Source organism: Thalia democratica, chromosome 5 (assembly GCF_965202585.1).
Source record: "Thalia democratica chromosome 5, ktThaDemo2.hap1.1, whole genome shotgun sequence".
NCBI classification, from domain to species: domain Eukaryota; kingdom Metazoa; phylum Chordata; class Thaliacea; order Salpida; family Salpidae; genus Thalia; species Thalia democratica.
This window is the reverse complement of record NC_139169.1, coordinates 49,294,664-49,314,872: the sequence shown is the minus strand read 5'-3', so window position 1 is coordinate 49,314,872 and position 20,209 is coordinate 49,294,664. Positions and strand designations below refer to the sequence as shown.

At 27.9% G+C, this 20,209-nt stretch overlaps 1 protein-coding gene across 1 annotated transcript in view; it reads right to left on the bottom strand.

The window, feature by feature from the left end:
- Nucleotides 1-13,728, bottom strand: part of LOC145837180 (pyruvate dehydrogenase (acetyl-transferring) kinase isozyme 3, mitochondrial-like) — a 40,548-nt gene extending 26,820 nt beyond the window's left edge. Inside the window, exons 1-4 of the mRNA XM_082944948.1 lie at nucleotides 13,563-13,728; nucleotides 8,436-8,515; nucleotides 7,300-7,430; nucleotides 1,360-1,544 (exon numbers count right to left, since the gene is read on the bottom strand). Coding sequence (XP_082801074.1) covers nucleotides 1,360-1,544; nucleotides 7,300-7,430; nucleotides 8,436-8,515; nucleotides 13,563-13,728 — 562 coding nt within the window. The remainder of the gene's footprint in view (nucleotides 1-1,359; nucleotides 1,545-7,299; nucleotides 7,431-8,435; nucleotides 8,516-13,562) is intronic.
- Between the last annotated feature and the right edge of the window lie 6,481 nt (nucleotides 13,729-20,209).

The following is a 20,209-nucleotide window of genomic DNA, read 5'->3' as shown; positions in this document are numbered from 1 at the left end:
GTGATTCATATTAGTGTCCAGTAAGAGATAAGTCTAATTATTAGTGATCTATCAGATAATGATCAAAAAACAAGTTCCAATGCTACTAAACTCTATACAAGGTACGGATCCAATTAAATGTAAAGAGTATTGAGCTAAAGTTATCTAAAAACAAAACATCTAAAAATTTTAAAATAGAATCACACTGAATTTATAACAAAACACGTCTGAAAAACAATAGCTCTAAGTAAACTATAAAGCACAAAAAAGTTACAGTACTTAACTTCTAAAAGTACTTACTGATTTATTGTGTGATAGTTTACAATCACTTATCAATGTTTTCTCGTTACTTTTTACCTTAAAAAGTTTGACGAATAATTTACAGTAAAATGTTTAACTTGCACCTTATAGGCATATGTTTTCCTTAACTTTATCAATAAAAGCATGTTGATTGATTTATAATTATTTTTCTTCTTTCTTTTAATATCAAACTAACTCTTACTTTTTAGTTTATGTTCTTTTTTTATTTTAATTTTACTATTTTAAGTTGTTTAACCTTTGCATAGTATATTCTATTATCTGTATAATATTTGATCGAACTAAAAATTCTTATAACCGAAATTATTTATTTTATTCACTTAGCTAAAATTTAGAACATAACATTAGGTGAAAGACAAATATAAAATTATGTTAAGAATTTAATTTAGCATTTACTATTTTTACAAAGGTAAATTTAGTTGTCTACAAAATTAGGTCTTCTACTTTTTGTATCCAGTAGTTCACTAATTTATATGTAAAACTAAAATATATGTATATTTAAAGTTAAAACTATGTTAAATTATTTAAAATACATCTAGTTCTTTTAATAACTGTTTAGCATTACAGTGTTAAACAGCATTTTTATAGATGAACATTGAAAAATTATATTCACCCTTTCGAAATACTATACACTGTTGAGTTTTGTATTTCAAAAACTCTTTATTCACTAAAACTATGTTTTTTAAAGAAGTATAAAGAAGTAACACAATATATATTTTTAATTTAAAAAAATGTTTGACTACATTAATATAAAAAATTAACTAACTAGATTTGACCAATCAATAATCGATTTTATTAGTGTTGTAATATAAATTATTTACTTTTTTATCATTACAAAATCTATTAATCTTTTCTAAAAAACGAGAACTTATTAAAATAACTTAGTCATTTCATGGCAACCTTTACAACAGAAAGTTCAGTTAACAAAATTATTACAATTATAAAACTTAAATTGAACTTTTTTTTTATAAATCTAATTAAAACTACTAAACCAAGTGAAACAAAGCAAAATATAAACATAACAAAAATGTTTAAAAACATATTGTTGAAAATAAAACATACCGTGCTGATTGATAAGTATTCTGATACCAATCCTGCTTGTGTAAAACCTATCTAGGAAATACTGAACTTTATCTCTGTGCTTTTCGACTTGATCGTTATTTTCGCGCCATTCCAATATTCCTGCAGCCATCGTTTCTACTACGTTTCTGTGTCTTCTAACAATTATTCCCATTGTATCATGAAATCTATTAACAAATGTTATTCTGTAAAACAAGCATCTATAAATTTAGATGAAAAGCAATAGCTGAAAACATTTTTATATATTAAAGACAAATATCTAATAAGTAAATTAACAAACAAACTTAATTTAAAAAAAAAAATAATATTTTTATGAAGTTCCTAACATTTGCTTTTTAAACTAAAAATTTTACATAATCTTAAATTTTTATAAATTTAGTTCATGTTTCAAACATAAAACTCGAATCAAGTCAATCAAAGTTCTACTAAGTAATTAACTATTTACACATTTTATATTTAAATTCCCTAATATTGTCTTTACTTATACATCTCCCACAGATTTGATCTACAAGAGAGATAAAACGATTTATCAAGTCAGCAAAAAAATATTGTAGACTTGAATAGAAATTTCAGATATGAAAATCAACTAACGCAATTAAAAAAGCACAAAAAAAAAACTGAAATTCAATAATCTATTTAGTTTAATATTGTGTTTCCAATTTTTAAAACAGGACTAACTACAAAGCAAAGACACGCTTAAACTGCGACAAAGTTTCAAACAACACTACTATTTTAACTAAAGCTTAACTAATAAATCTATGGGTACCACTTGTGGCATCATTTATCTTCTTTTGGTACTTTTACGACAAGAACAACACAGCTCATCTTCTGGTAAACTCCATCGCTAAAACAATAGTTTTAAGAAAACCAATGTTTAATATATGGAACCAAACGAAACAATATAACATTCTTCTGCTTTAAAGAGGATTGGTCTTCACCAATATAACTTGAGTCTTCAGGTGAAAGGCAGGTAGCGTTGCTAATACTGCTATAGTTATCTCCAGCTTTGGTATTTATCACCTATGTATAAGTATTTACCTAGCTTTCATTATGTTTTGTATTACAGACTTTATCATTCTTGTAATTAGTTTCTGAATAAACTCAACAAAGAAAGATATATATGTTTATGATAAAGTCTTATTCAAATAGAATCTTCCTTTTGGGAGTACAGAACACCAAAACTTTTCTTAAAATATTTCTTTTCAACTTTACCAGAAAAGACAAATTTCTACAGTGGTATGTTTGCTTTTCTCAGATACTTAGAGATTTGTTAACAGGAGGGGTAAATCTTCGCAGAAACTTACGATTTCGAACAGTTAAGCGACCTGATCCATCAACCTTGACAACACATTGGTGGCAGTCCTTCACTTCCACCACCACGCCACTTTTCCCCCGCTTGCTAGGAAACTTACCTGTTTCATTTAGTATTACGACAGGATCACCGCAATTCAGTAGTGGCAACAGTTTTGTGTTCTCACTTATATTTTCCAGAGACTTAACATAACAAATACTAAGAGATTCTTCCTTTTAACTCCATACTTCACGCCACATTTTTGAGATCTGCGGGTTATTGTAAGTCATAACACTCTTTGTGACGTAAGGTAATGACTTCTTTAAATTTCGTCCCAAAAGGATCTGTGCAGGGGATAGTTTGCATCCTGGATCAGGCGTATTTCTCTGCGAAAGTAAAGCTTGTACCATTCTGTCGTTATTTAGTTCACCATTTAGACCAGGGTTTCCCAAAGTGGGCAAAGTGGCCCCCAGGGGGCCATGAAAGATACTCAGGGGGCAACGAGCAGCAAAGGGGGAAGAGGGGGGCCATGAGCAGTAAAGGAGCAAAAGGGGGTTCATGAGGCCATAACTTGAAACTTACACTAGATATTCTTGAGTTGGAGATGAAGAGCAAAAAAAAGGTCTTATGTGTATTTTATGGTAGTTTATAAATTTATACTAGATATTCTTGAGTTGCAGATGAAGAAAAAAAAAGGTCTTTGGTGTTTTTTATCGTATTAATAGTAGAGTAATCTTGTTGAAGGGGGCCATTGCCTTTTCAATTTTATTAAAGGGGGCCATTTGCAAAAAAGTTTGGGAAACCCTGATTTAGACCAACGCTTTCCATTAACAATCGCTTAGTGGCCTTTACTGCTTGTTCTGCTCTACCGTTCGAAATAAGATGATATGCAGATGACATACGATGGTGTATTCCCCATTGTTTTAGAAAATCCTTGGTAACTTTTACTGAAAGCTCTCGAACTTTATTTGAAGATATTTCAACTGGAACACCAAAAGTAACAAAAATACAACGCAAAGCTTTACATAGTCCTTTTGAACCAGACTCATGTGTACCTAATTTTATTCTTTTATGTTCTGTCCAACCTGTAAGTCTGTCTGCAGCTACAAAATAATACCACCCTCTAAAATAAAAATAATCACAAACAATCGTATCAAGGGGAATTTTTGGAATCAATAGTTCATTTGGAGGTAGGCGATTATTGCTTTGGGATTTGTGCGGTTTTTGTCACCATCCAGTGTGTAGAAGTACTTTTTCTGTCCCTGTACCTCCTTTTTATTCTTCACGTTTTTCCGCTCGAACATATATTTCCTATGACCTTGGCTACAAAAGCTATCAAAGTTTTGTGTATGCAATCCACTAACTAGAAGTGCATTTGACGCATCGGCATAATTTTGGTGACTTTGATAAACTTTTTTACAGGACTTTATCCAGCATTGTTTACAAGCAGAACACTCAATATACCTCATATTTTTACTGCTCCAAAAAAATTTATTAGTTGATTTATTACATATGCTACAAGTTATTTTACCACTTGGTTTTTGTGTAGTTTTCTTTAAGGATTTGTATGAGAAAACTGAGGCCGTAACAGCGGGTTTTGACATTGCATCACATGCCATCTCTTTTCCTTCAATAAAACCGATTGTCTCATTGACAATTTTCTCATCTAGACTTTCCCATCCTAGCACCTTTTTAGGTATAACTTCATCTGCTTGACCAGTCACCATGACATTTTTTAAGATTATGTCTGTAAAATCTATCATTTGATTGCAACCATCCTTTGGGCATTTACATGTGTACGAGCATGTACTGGCTTTTTCCTTTAAACAGGCAGCAAATGATCTAGTGTTTTCAGTCAAATCCTGTCTTGTACTAAGAAAGTCTTGTACAACAACTGAAACAGGAATAACTGCAAGCTGTTTGATAATCCTTAAAAGCTCTTGCTCACTTGAATTTACTATATCTTCATGTCCCTTCAGAATAGCATCGCCTAGATCTTCCTCACAGCTTTGGTACAGTTGACGAGGTTTTTCTACCTCTGTCATCTCCAAGCTGCCTTTAAAAATAGTCCACTTTTGCACATATATGTTTAAACCCTCTTCATTGCAGTCTCTCCCTATTCGAGGACCGTCCATCTTTGGAGGTTTTGGTTTTGAAGAATTTGCATTAATGTGAACATTGTTGTAAATGATAAGCAAAGAGGCAGCTACAGAAGCATCGACGTCGGTTTCATATGTGCAACTCTCAATAGGGCATTTAATCACAGGCATTGTTGATTCAATTCAGCTAGACTTTATCATAAATATATATATATATTTCTTGGTTGAGTTTATTCACAAACTAATTACAAGAATGATAGAGTCTGTAATACAAAACTTAATGAAAGCTAGGTAAATACTTAAACAATCTACTGGGAGCACGGATCAGCAACAATTTCCTGGAAATCTCTTTTTTATTCATTACAAAAAAAACATATTTCTGCAACGGTATGTTTGCTTTTATTAGATGAGAGGTACTGGTTAGAGATTTGCAGTGAAGAAAGTTAAATTTTTGTTAAAAACTATGATTTTGCATTGTTAAACAACCTGTCTCATTAACTTTGACAACAGATTAAAAGTTTTTCAACATAATTTATCAATAAATGTTTTTTTTATTTGTATCATAACCTGATGACCACAATTGAATGGTAGCATTGGTTTAATGTGCTAAATCAATTTTTGGGTAAATATACATAACAAGACCTTAGAGCTTCAACCTTTTACTCCATGCATAACGTTAAAAAGTAGAATCTGTGGGTTATTTTAAGCAATAACACTCTTTATGAGGTAAAGTAATGAAACCTTTAAATTTTGGTTCAAATGGATGTGTGCAGGGGATAGTAAAAACCATTTTTTCAAAATTCGATCTTATTCTATATAGTTTTTACTAAGCTGCAAGTTGCTTTTTACAGATTATAATAATTCAAAATAATTTTAGAGATATATACGGTCAAAGTCGGAGGCAGCAATAGGATCCTTATGGGAGGCGCAAACTAAAACGACATTCTTAGGTGTATATAAGGTAAGTTTTTTGAGAAATCTTGTCCAAGGGGCCTTGTTTATTTTATTTCTCTAAAGGGGAGGGGCTTTAAAAAAAAAAGTTTGAGAAATAATAATCTAGATGAATTTTAATTATAGTTACATAATACACGCGCGTATATGCATCCTTACTAGCTAAACAACCTTGTGGTTCCATTTTGTAGTAGATACCACATGCATGGTTGCCACTGATCAAGCTGAGAAAATTTTCCTGACTTTTACTGACTTTTTACCAAAATTTTCCTGACTTTTCTAAATCAGTTTTACTTATATAAATTGTTCACTTAGTTTAATAAAATACTACCAAAACTATTTAATATAAAATCCTTAAATTAAAATTCAATTAAAAAAGAATATACTTAGGTAACTGTAAAAAAAAAAGACATAAAAAAGTTAACTATATATCTGTTGTATAAAATATTTCCTTTTTTCATTTAGTATAAAATTTGTAATAAATAAATATACTCTTTTTATTTGGTTTAAAAACTTAAGTTACTCTACAAAAAATACAAACAATAAGTAAACTTAATCTTGGCATATACCTCTCTTATATATTAATTTATAAATTTTAACAACTTTGAAAAAATTATAAAGAGGTAAAGTATACACATTAACTTGTTACACAAAATACTAAACTAACTGCTTAGTTATAAAGAACTCAATTATTTAAACAAAAACACTTTGATTCTAAAATTATGCTAGATAAACTTTTGTGTATATATCACAGTTTCACTATGGAAGTGTCCTTGCTACAAATCATCAATACTAAAAAGCTTACAAAATCTGCTTGTTTAAGTAGGGTACTTGTTCAATATTTTAATAGAAAATTTTTGCAGTGTTACAAAGGATATTTTACTAATTTATACCAGGTGATAGCATGTGAAATAAAATTAAATATTTTTGTAAATTTCTAGGAAAATGTTGGAATTTTTTTTTTTGAATTTAAAGGACTTTTGATTAATTTTTAACATTTAAAGGCTTCGGAAAACAAAGAATTTTGTAAATTTAAACTGATAAAAATCTGACTTTTTTTTTTAATTTTATCAAATTTCCTGACTTTTCTTGACTTTTTTTCAAAACCCCCCATTTTTTCCTGACTTTTCCTGACTTTTGTATTTTTTTTAAATTTTTCCTGACTTTTCCTGATTTCCTGACCGAGTAACAACCCTGCACATGGAGTAAGAAATGTTGTAAGATGATGATCTTTGGGTTGAAGTGGTACAGAATGAAACCCATTCCATGCATTAGTCAAACTATTTAAAGTGTTTGCAGGAATCTCAATATAACAATGATATCAAATACAGGATGCTTTACATAATGTTTTTCTTATACACAATACTTACTTGAAGGTGAAGGGTCAACAGTTTCTCTACAGCTAAATCAGCTTTATCATTCATAAAATGTATCCAAATGGATTCGTGTCAGATGCGATTATGTAAAATAACTTATAGTTAGTTATAAGTAAATATAAATCATCCTAGTAGATACATATTTATTTAGTATTTAATTATTATATTTTATATATTTTTGTTTAATAATCAATAATTTACTAACTTAATCAATGTGCTATGATCAGGTTTAGTGCGCTGAAACTTTATAACTTCATCAAAAGAAGTTTCATACCATGAAGTAACTAACTTTGTAGATGGCATTTTCAATAATGAGGATGGTAGTCTTATCATTTCCTTAAAAGTTCAATAAAGCTATAACTGTTAATTCTATAATAAATTTTATTTTATACAACTTTATTTCAAAAAAACTGTTGAACTAATATTTTTAAGTTATTCAAAAGCAAACAATAATTTCAGATGATTTTAAAAGTTAACTTATAAACATTTCTGATACAAATATTTAAGTATAAGTATGCAAGACAAGTTAATTTTGTAAAATATTGACTCAATACAATTTTACCAATAATTTAACAAACACAATTTGGCTAAAAAAAATGTACTTTCAATTTACGTTAAAATGCATAAGTATAACAAGGCTTTAAGTTAAGTTAAAAAATTAATCTTCATGTAACAACATTACAAAACATACTTTTTATGAAATTGAAAAAATTGACTAACTTTTGAATTATAATCAGTTTTGTTACAAGTTGTATATACATACTTAATGAAAAGAAACTTTTAATTGCAATTTTTTGTTGTGATTTTTTTTTAATAACAAAAATCTTTCTACTCTTATAGTTTTAAAACAACTTACTTGAAATTTTTAGAAAGTATTCATTTCTATATTAGAAACAACTTGTTGTTAACATTTTAAACAATAAAACTAAAAAAAATAAACATGTAGTATACACTTTTTTTTTGAAAATAAAAAACTAGTTTAAAATAGATTTAATATGTTTTTCCAAATAACATTTATGTAGTCTGTTAAAGATTACTCAGAGAAAGTTTAAAAACAATTGCTAAAACGCTGTATGAAGAGATAGAATGTTAGCAAAAATTTTTACCACAATTGTTTGTTAACTTTTGTCTGGTTAGTTGGCAACTTATATAAAAATTTATTGAGCTTCCATTTAAATTCAAGAGATTTTACTTTTTAAAGAGCAAAAACAATTGCTAACTAAATGTTAATTTATAAATAGAGATAAACTAAAAAAAAATTGCTTGGTAGCTAAAGTTTGTTTAAAAAACACAATCTAAACTTTACTTCAACTTTTACAGTAAATAAAAGCAAAGACTTACCTTCACCATGTTTGCAAGTCTTGTTGGGATTTCTTGTCTTAAGAATAAATAAGATCTTTTTTCATCTCCATCTCTTTGCGCTGTTGATTTTTGTTTAAACAAAACTTATGTAAAAATAGTATCAACAAAACTTAAACTTATTAGATTTACAAAAACTGTGTTAAGATAAATATTATAATTAAGAAAAAAAATCTATTTTAAAGTTGAAGTTAATTTTTGTACTTTGTCTCCCTTTAATTTAATAATTAGACATTATTTTATAAAAATTAAGACAATTCACCTTAGTATTGATACTTTAATAATAACTAAATGTTAAAAAGTCTTATTCATTTACTTTTTTAAATTATACTAATCTGTAATTTATGACTCAACAATGACTAACTTATACTGAACAAATTATGACTTATTATTAAATAGAAAAAAATATTATAAGTAAATAAATATATCTTTCTTGGTTGAGTTTATTCACAAACTAATTACAAGAATGATAAAGTCTGTAATACAAAACATAGTTAAACTAGGTAAATACTTATACATCTCCCCCCAGATTTTATCTACAAAGGAGATAAAATGATAAATTTACCTAGCGAAACAAAATTATTTTAAAACAATTTGTTACAACTTAAACACATTTCTCAGGTCTAAAATTCAACGAAACTAAACTCAAAAAGACAAAAACATTTGAAAAATTACGATTAACTTAGTTCACTATTAAATGATTTGTTAAAACAAACTACAACTTAAACAAACAAACTGTAACAAAAATTTGAGACTTAATCTTTACTTTTCTTCACTTTGCTGAATACAAGCATTCAAAAACTTAATTGCTTCACCGATTTGAACTTTTCAGCTTTGAAGAACGAAACCACACGCCACTCATCTAATTAACTTGAAACTTCACTTAATTTGCCGATAAACATCTTTATTGTAATTTCGACTGCAAACAAAGTAGAATGTGCATTACTGATGGCATTAAACACTGAGGAAATACTGCTACACTTATTTTCCAAATACTCGATACCAACTAATAGTTCGAATTTTTGAAAGTCAATCCCTGCGTCCTAATCCAAGATTACTTTGAACAGATGGCTGTTAGACAAAGTCAACTACAAACTTTATGACGTCACCATTAGACTGAAACTCATTCATTAGTTAGACCATAAAACATTAATTTACAGTGACCATTACAACTTGACAATAAATGAATATCAGCAACATTGGTGTCACGAAGCTTTTGAAAAGCATCATAAAGTCTTACACGGAAAGGCTGCAAATAATCCGATAATTTCACACATTCATCCCGGACACATTATTGTTTGCAAGTAAACTTTGGTGGTCTGTTTGCTTTTCTGTATAAAATATAAGTCAAGAAAATATAGATCAAAGCTAATCCGAGCCATTCCGGTTCAACATCAATTTTGAAGAAAGTCATTAGTACAGAGGGAAATTACACAATGCTTATTCAAAAAGAATCTTCCTTCTGGAAACACATAACATCAAAGTTTTTCTTGACATCTTTTTTCTCAACTTTACTAGAAAAGACAAACTTTTACAGTGGTATGTTTGCTTTTCTCAGATAAGGGATACTACTTAGAGATTTGCAAACAGGATGGGTAAATCTTCTTAGAAACTTACGATTTTGAACAGTTAAGCAACCTGATCCATCAACTTTGACAACACATTGATGACAGTCCTTCACTTCCACCACCACTCCACTTTTCCCCCACTTGCTAGGAAAGTTACTTGTTTGATTTAGTATTACGACATGACCACTGCAATTCAAAGGTGGCAAAGATTTTGTGTTCTCACTTACATTTTCCAGAGACTTAACAAAACAAATACTGAGAGATTCTTTCTTTTTATTCCAAATGTCACGCCACACTTTTTAGATTTGCGGGTTATTGTAAGTCATAACATTTTTTCTGACGGAAGGTAATGACTTCTTATAATTTTGAGGTAGGTGAGGATTACTTTGGGATTTTTGCGGTTTTTGTCACCATCCGGTGTGTAGAAATACATTTTTCTGTCCCTGTACCTCCTTTTTCTTCTTGACGTTTCAACGCTCGAACATATTTTTCCTACGACCTTGGCTGCAAAAATTATCAAAGTTTTGTGTATACAATCCACCAACTAGAAGTGCATTTGACTCATCAGCATAATTTTGGTGATGTTGAAAACTTTTTTACGGGACTTTATCCAGCATTGTTTGCAGTCAAAACACTCAATATACCTCATATTTTTACTGCTCCAAACAAATTTATCAGTTGATTTATTACATATGCCACAAGTTGTTTTACCACTTGGTTTTTGTGTGGTTTTCTTTAAGGATTTTAATACATTTGGTGTATACAAACCACCAACTACAAGTGCATTTGATTCATTGGCATAATTTTGGTGACTTTGATAAACTTTTTTACAGGACTTTATCCAGCATTGTTTACAGGCAGAACACTCAATATACCTAATATTTTTACTGCTCCAAACAAATTTATCAGTCGATTTATTACATATGTCACAGGTTATTTTACCATTTGGTTTTTGTGTGGTTTTCTTTGAGGATTTGTATGAGAAAACTTAGGCTGTAACAGCAGGTTTCCACATTGCATCGCGTGCCATCTCTTTTCCTTCAATAAAACCAATTTTCTTATTGACATTTCTTTCATCTAGATTTTCCCATCCTAGCACTTCTTTACGGATATCCTCATCCACAAAACCTGTTACCATGACATCTTTCAGGATTATGTCTGTAAAATCTATCATTTGATTGCAACCATCCTTTAGGCATTTACATGTGTACGAGCATGTACTGGCTTTTTCCTTTAAACAGGCAGCAAATGATCTAGTGTTTTCAGTCAAATCCTGTCTTGTACTAAGAAAGTCTTGTACAACAACTGAAACAGGAATAACTGCAAGCTGTTTGATAATCCTTAAAAGCTCTTGCTCACTTGAATTTACTATATCTTCATGTCCCTTCAGAATAGCATCCCCTAATTCTTCCTCACAGCACTGGTACAGTTGACGGCGTTTTTCTACATCTGTCATCTCTATGCTATCTTTAAAAATAGTCCACTTTTGTACAAATATGTTCCAACTCTCTTCATTGCAGTCTGTCCTTATTCGAGGACGTTCCATCTTTGGAGGCTTTGGTTTTGAAGAATTTGCATTAATGTGAACATTGTTGTGAATGATAAGCAAAGAGGCAACTACAGAAGCATCGACGTCTGGTGTTTCTTTTGTGCAACTCTCAAGAGGGCATTTAATCACAGGCATTGTTGATTCAATTCAGCTTGACTTTATCATAAATAAATATATCTTTCTTGGTTGAGTTTATTCACAAACTAATTACAAGAATGATAAAGTCTGTAATACAAAACATAGTTAAACTAGGTAAATACTTATACAATAAGTTTATGTTATTTAAACAAACTAAAATATATGCTGATATTTTAGTTATATTAAATAAAAATGATAAAAATTAAAGATAGAAAAGTTAAGCTACCTTTCAAGTATAAAACAAGGTTTTTTTAATAAATTTCAAGAAAAACTGCTAATTATTTTAAACATAACAACAATACCATAATTACATACAAAATTAGTTACATAAAACAATTAATCAATATACAATTGTTATCTAAGTCATCGAATACATAAATATACACACAAGAAAAACCTAAAAAAACATTAGGTAATAAAACAACTATTTCTAATCTAGCCCTTAACTTATAAAAAACTGCCACCACTGTTATACAATGTTGACAGTAATACACGAAATATATATATATATATATAGATTTAGAAGTACTAGTATTCATATAAGTTAAAAACAGTACAATATAAAATATATAAAAGAATTAAAAAAGGAAGCTAAATATCATGAATTATTTAACATGCTTTTATTGACCCATTCTTTTAATGCTAAACATTTATGTTCAGATTTCTTTTATACACTTTTGTAACTTCGAAAGCAGATTAAAAAAACTATATCAATTTGTAAGCATTTACAGTATACAGTAACCTCTCACTTATTTACGCACAGTGTGTCCACAGAAAAAATTCGTTAAGATACGAGAGATTGTAAAGATGCGAGAGGTTACAAATATACTTATTATAATGGCTGTTTTTTGATATTACTACTAGTTAAAAGCAGACAGAAACTTTCCCAATTTTAACAACTTATTTTCTTTATTTGTAAATATGAAAACAAAAGATAGAACTGTACATATATCAAAAAAAAAGATTTATATTTACATAAAATAATAATACTTGCATAAAAGTTTTACTAACTTTAATAATAAGTAGATTTTATCTTTATTTCTATGTGACTTATTTGATACTTAACATTTATATTCTGTTCTACTTAGCAAATTCAATTTATAATTAAGCATTTTATTACAGCTAAGAAATGATGTGGTGTTTATATTAAAATTTGTTTCTATAGCCTTTTACAAAAATATGCATTTGGTGTGTAATGGATTTCTTCTTTTGAACAAAAACGTACAAAATTTAAGAAAAATGTTTAATAAAAATTGTTTAAGTACTAAATACTAAGTCTAAAGATATAGAAAGGTGAGTTAGCATTTATAAAACATAATTTAAATAAAAAATATACAATAAACCTAATTTGGGCAATGTTAGAAAAAAAAAATTCAATTTTTTGAATTTTTTAGAATTCTAAAGTGTGTAACTAAACGAGAATGCGTAACGTCACAAGTGCGTAAAGATGCGAGAGGTTACTGTAGTTCAAAAAAATAATAAAAATCCAAACTATACATAAGTACAAGGTTGCCACTCTTTAGGTCAAAAAAAAACCTATCCTGAGTGACAAAAAACTGACCTAAATAACTTTAAAATATACTAAGTCATCCTTTTTTATATAACTCAGAAACAAATCAAAAGATTTTTTTTTCAAACTTTTTTAGATAGATAAACTATTTGTATAATTTTAACTTTAGAATCAACACTTTATTAATATCTACAAAATTTTTCTTTGTAGAAATATTTAAAATATTTTATTTTAAACTAATTAATTTTTAGTTTCTCAATAAAATTACATAACTTCATAATTTGATAAAAAAATTTAACAAAGACTTGTATACTTTTATGACTATATAATGTAAATATACTAACCAAAGTCAATAAATTGCCTCAAAGAAATTGGGCTTGGTGAAAATTGACTGTATTCCTCTATTAACTTTTGTAACTTTACTGTTGATGGTTTACTTGTTTTTCTGTGAACAGAGTAGTATCTGCTTGTAGCCAAACTCTGATTGCATAAACATGTATAAAATCTCATTACAGCTGTATTAATTACCATTCATTACTAACTGTTAAGTAATTTTCAACTATTTTAAGGAAATTTTCACAAGATAAAATTGTTTCATATATAAGTTAAAACAGTTTTTACTCATTACCTAGAAGAAATGTATAGGAACATATTTGTCTCAAAGCAAAAAAGATATTTTTGAAGTTTCGTAAAATTAGTTGTAAAACTTATACTTAGTTGCACACACTTTTGCCAGAACTGAACAAAAGACTATTTAAGTGAAAGAAACTAATAGATTATTATAACCTGTTCTTCCGAACTATTAAGGACTGCAAACGTTTATGCTAATAAACCTGTCCCAATACTTATAAAAAACTGTTCAGCTATGCATAAAAAAGCATCAAAATTAAGTTTAACAAACTTTAACTTGTTGAATGGTATATGCAATGTAAAGCTTTAATTAAAAAACCTAGACTTTTACACAAACTAATCTAAATTAGTCTAAGAAATTAGCAACTCACCTATTTAACTTTTAAATAATTAGTTTTTAATTAAAAATCGTACTATCAGCCAAAATTGGCCATGTTAATTTTTCTTAAAAAAGACAATTACAATTATAATAAATGAACAAAATATATATATTATAAAATTAGGGGGTTATTTAAACTTGAACACCTTCTACACAGCCCACTTAAAGGGCTTTATGGTTAAAGATTTATGAATAAAGGGCTCTAGCTGATGATTAAAGTGTTTAGCTTTATGGTACATATGTACTAGTATTTTAAAATCATATTTTTCTAATAAACTGTAATATATATGTATATAAATAAATAGTTTAATGAAATGTCAATTTTAAAAATACTGGAACATATGTTTGATAAAAACAAAAAAGATTGTCTTTAATCTTTTTTGTCTTTATCAAACATATGTTCCAGTATTTTTAAAATCGACATTTCTATAAATTATTTTAAAGCTCTTCAAGCGGGCTCAGTAGAAGGTGTTCAAGTTTGAATATTAACCTTATTTTATATATATATATAAATATATATTAAAGGTTTTATAAAAAGTTCTAATCGATAGTGCTCCACAAACTAAATAGGAGCTAAATATTTATCTAATTATATAAAAACTATAATTTAAACAGCTGTTTCACACATTGAAATGTAAAATTTCATGTGATTGTCAGTAAGTTACAGTTTATTATAATAGTGAACAGAAATTTTGATTTTAAAATGTTTATAATAATTGTGAAGTAGTAATGTTACAGATTATTGTGCGACTAGCTGAATTTGAAATAATACGCTTTGAATGTTATTTTATGCTTTTTAGTAACGTTTAAAAAGGTTATTTTGGAAAAATGTTTTACGCTATTAGAAAAAATTTTTTAGACTGTTGGGAAAAATGTTATAAAATACTCGTGTTTGCCGCTTTGATTTTATTTTGTTTTAATATTTAGTTGGTTTTAATTTTGTTAAAAGAGTATTTTTGATAATGGATGCATACGTTTTATTTCGCTTTTCTTGTTTAGTGTTACGTTCTTATCTGATTTTTCGATTTCTATTTTTTCTAAGTTACAAAGTTTGCAGCCGAATTTAGTATTGAATTTTAATTTTGTCCTGTTTAATATTTCCCATTTAATTTTGTAGTCTGTATTGTTATCTTTTAAGTTCCATATGTAATTTGCTAGTTCTGTTGTGTGTCTTTTGTTAATATTGTTGAATGATGATTTGTGGTTTCTGTATCTATGTTTAAAGGTATATTCTGTAGATCCTATATATTGCTGTGTTGTTTTATTTGATGTTACTGTTGCTTTATAAATTATATTTGACACTAGGCATTTGTTATTTAAAGGGCAAGGTTCTTTACGGCAATTACAAAGTTTATCTTTTATGGTGCTTTTATCGTCAATATTGCTTTTGTTTAATATTTTGTTGTTGTGAGCTATTATTTTACTTCTGAAATTACTTGTGCAACTGTAAGATATTTTAATTGTGTTTCGGTTGAATATTTTATGGAATGGGTGGTTTTTGTCAAATGATGTAGTAATCAGGTTTAAGAACTGTTTGCCTATTTTGGAACTTATATTTAGACTGAATGGTAGGTTGAAATATATTATGTCTCTTTCTCTCTTTGTTTTTTATTTCTTTTTGGTAAAGTGGTCTTATCGTACTTTAAGGTGTTTTTATAATTGGCCGAATTTAATGCTTTTTGGTATTCATTTTTTACATTGTTGAAGGATTATTTGTTATTAGATAGTTTTATTAGTCTTGGTCGGAGTTATTATTAGACTACAAAATTAAATGGGAAATATTAAACAGGACAAAATTAAAACTCAATACTAAATTCGGCTGCAAACTTTGTAACTTAGAAAAAATAGAAATCGAAAAATCAGATAAGAGTGTAACACTAAACAAGAAAAGCAAAAGAAAACATATGCATCCATTATCAAAAATTTACTCTTTTAACAAAATTAAAACCAACTAAATATTAAAACAAAATAAAATCAAAGCGGCAAACACGAGTACTTTATAACATTTTTCCCAACAGTATAAAAAAATTTTTCTAATAGCCTAAAACATTTTTCCAAAATAACCTTTTTAAACGTTCCTAAAAAGCAAAAAATAACATTCACAGCATATTATTTCAAATTCAGCTAGTCGCACAATAAACTGTAACATTACTACTTTACAATTATTATAAAAATTTTAAAATCAAAATTTCTGTTCACTATTATAATAAACTGTAACTTACAGACAATCACATGAAATTTTACATTTCAATGTGTGAATCAGCTGTTTAAATTATAGTTTTTATATAATTAGATAAATATATATACACATACCACAGATGTTCTTGTGATAAAACTTTATTTCAACTAACGGCGTTTCACTGCTCTCAAATAAATTTAAGAACAGATCTACGGAGTCTCAAAAAGCTCTAAGAATATATATGACAAAATCCTATTCTTAGAGCTTTTTGAGACTCCGTAGATCTGTTCTTAAATTTATTTGAGAGCAGTGAAACGCCGTTAGTTGAAATAAAGTTTTAGCACAAGAACATATGTGGTATTTTTCCGATAAGCTTAGCTTTATCAGGATTTAACGCCTTTTAACGTTAAATCTTATATATACACATATTAGTATATAATAGACTAATATACAAAAATATTTAAACTTACAAAAATTCAAGACACAAGACACAGGATTACCACTCTTTGAGTCAAAAACTATCCTGAGTGACCTGAAACAGTCCTGAGTCATTTTTCAAACCCTTAAAAAACAAAAAACTTTTTAAAATCAACAAAAAACAAGTTTTTTAAACAAAATTTGTATTAAAACAACAAAATGTTAAAACTAAACAAAAAAAAATCCCTTTCAAAATATAGAAAAAAAGGCCTTAGGTTTTAAAAATTTAAAACTATGCTTAGTTTTTAAAAAATAAAACAACTCTATCCTGAGTCAACCTGAGTTTGAAAAACAAATTCAAAATATCCTGAGTTATCTTGAGCATGTGGCAATTCCTGAGAGACATTCATAAATGATTTTTTTAAATACATTGTGAAGTATATATTTTAATATTTATAGTTTTGTTTTTAAGTTTGGGTCAATAGTGCTAACAAAAAAAAATGAGGCTAATCATTTACTTATATACTAAAACACAGTTTTTTCATGACTGTTTTATATATGAGACATTTTATTTCATATATAAAAAAATCATTAAAAAACCTTATTAAACGTGAATTTAAATGTTTTATATAATTTACAAATGTTATAAATATTGTGATGTAGTAATGATGTCAAACATTTTTGAATAGTAAGTTGAGTATTAATAAGGGTTCCTTTTCTTTTGTCATTAATTAAAGAACTTGTACATTTTGAAAACGTTTTAGTAATTCCTACAAAAGATTTTGTTAAATACAGAATGGGAAAAATGATATTGGAAAATGTTTTAAAACTGCGTGTGTTCACAGCTTAAATTTACTTTGATCTTAATTTGGTTTAGTTTTGCTAAAAAAATTATATATACATATATTTAGCATTTTGCTTTTCTTGTTTAGAGATTTAGTCTTATCTACTTTATCTATTTGAAGTTTTTTTAGGTTTAAATGTCTAGTTCTAGTACAGTTCCTCCTCACTTATCCGGCCATGATGTGCAAGTTTTGTTTTTTAACTTTGATCAGATAAGCCTTTGGCCGAATAACTACAAGTAGTGTATTTTTTTTAATAAATTAATATGCAAATAAACTATTATGCAAGGCATACAATGAAAAAAATATTAAATTTTTAATTAGTTTACTTTATTTTCATTATTTTCAACAAAACAAACTATCAAAACAGACAAAGAATAAAAGAAACAATACTTTAATTAAGTTTCAAATTGACATAATTTACGCCTAACTAATATTGGAACTCTTTCTAAAAAAGTAAATGGAGGTTTGTTTGACAGAGCTTTCTCCTTTCTTAGCAGAAAAATCATAGAATTGGAAGAGTTCTACACACTTTCTGGTGTGGCTTCTGGTTGACAACATTATTGAACTAAGTAATCATCCATTTTTTGCATGGCTTCAGCAGAAGAAAACAGACACTTAGATGTTTGGGGAATATCATATTTATCTTCAACACCCTCATCAGCCTTTTTTTGGTTGTCTTCAGAAATCAGTGCAACAATTCCTTGCTCTTCCATGTGTTCATACCTATGATCATCACAACTCATCTAGTTGTGTATATTATTGTCTGTAATTGTGATATTTAACTTTTAAAATTGCTGGATAAACCCACTATTTCCAGTTTCTTTCAAAGGGGCACTGTTTTGTATGGAAGAGCTGGGTAATGGCATCAATTTCTTTGATGAGTTTCTTATTTCAGAAGTTATTTTCACAATCTTGATTCTCTTTTGTTTAAGTACTGTATGCTGAAGGTTGACTGCAATAAAGAATTTCTTAGAATCCACTTTTTGTAGACCCTTTAAATAGACTCAAGCATACCTTGATCCTTTGGCTTTATAAGTTCAGTTACATTTGGAAGCAGAAACTTGGCAGTGATTTTTCATCAGCCTATATGAATTCCTCCTCACTTGGATGAGCAGAGAAATTTTTGGGGAACAAAATAGCTTTTATAATTTCTCTCCGTCTTTGTTTTGTTTCAAGGTCAAAACATTTTAAAAGCCAATCTACTTCTTTTGAATATTGATTGAAATTGACACACATTTCTCTGTGCTAAACTTTTAAAAATAGCAAAAAAAGAGCCTAATGTAGTAAAAAATATTTATCAAGAATTTTAAAAGATTTTTTTTGGAATAATATTGTGCTATAAAATACAAATTAATTGTGATTTATATTGAAATTCTTTTAAAAACACCCAGTTTTAAAACTAATCCTTAAGGCTATTGGGAGTCCATCTTAATTTTTACATTTCATTTCCAAGGTAAAGCTGTAGCCAATTTTATTTTTTAGAAATTTCATTTTAGGTTTTCTTATTTTTTTCATGTTTTTAAAAACAAAACATTTTTGTTTGTTTTAATAGTTATAAAACTTGGGACAAAAAAAAATTGATAACATAAAAATACTGCAAAGATGGTACATTGCTCATTTCAATTTATTTTATTAAAAATTTGAACAAGTTAAATTTGTGCGTCCATTAATTTGTAGAAAACCAAAAATTATCCCTTGGTTACACTTCATTTGGTAAACACTTTATTTGGTTAAACATAAATTTTATTTTTAACTTACCAAAATAAAAATAAAAACTAATCCTAACCCTTAATTGAAAACTAACCTTTTTGACACATAGTTTGGCAAACACTAAAAAGGTTAAAATTTCAACACTAAAAACCACAAAGTGTAGTAAAATCATCAAGCTCAAATCCCCAAGCAAGTAACTGCTGATGCTAAAACAAAAAAATACATCAACAACTTAATTGTGTGGTCACTGCTACCAGTGTGAACTCAGCATTAACTATATGTGAGTGTGAACTCACAATCACACACAATATAAAACTGACTTATAGTTTAAGATTTAAGCCATCTATATAAACAAATTTATTTTTTGTGGAATAACTTCATGACCCCACCTTTATGGCCTTAATTACTTTTATTATAGGATTGTTCAAAAACATTTTAAATAGGTATTAAACACTAAAAATTTTTTTAATTAATATACTGTACTGTACAGTGCAATTACTTTGCATTTGTAATAAGCTTCTTTGGAAACAAAACTTTTTCTGTATGCTAGAATGAACATAATAACATTATACAAACCAAATGTACAATAACAAAACAACATTTCAATGCAGCATTTCAAGAATGCAGCATTATTCAAATATTCCCCTTGTATATATTGGATCTAAAGATTAGATTCTAATATAGAGTTATCGGACGATTCTTTTATAAAAGTCTCACTTGATTAAATATGATTAATGATTATATCATATAAAGCTCCACAAATTTGTGAGCATTTTTTTAAACGACACATTGAAAAAATTATATGCACTCTGTTTCTTTAAATATGAGAAT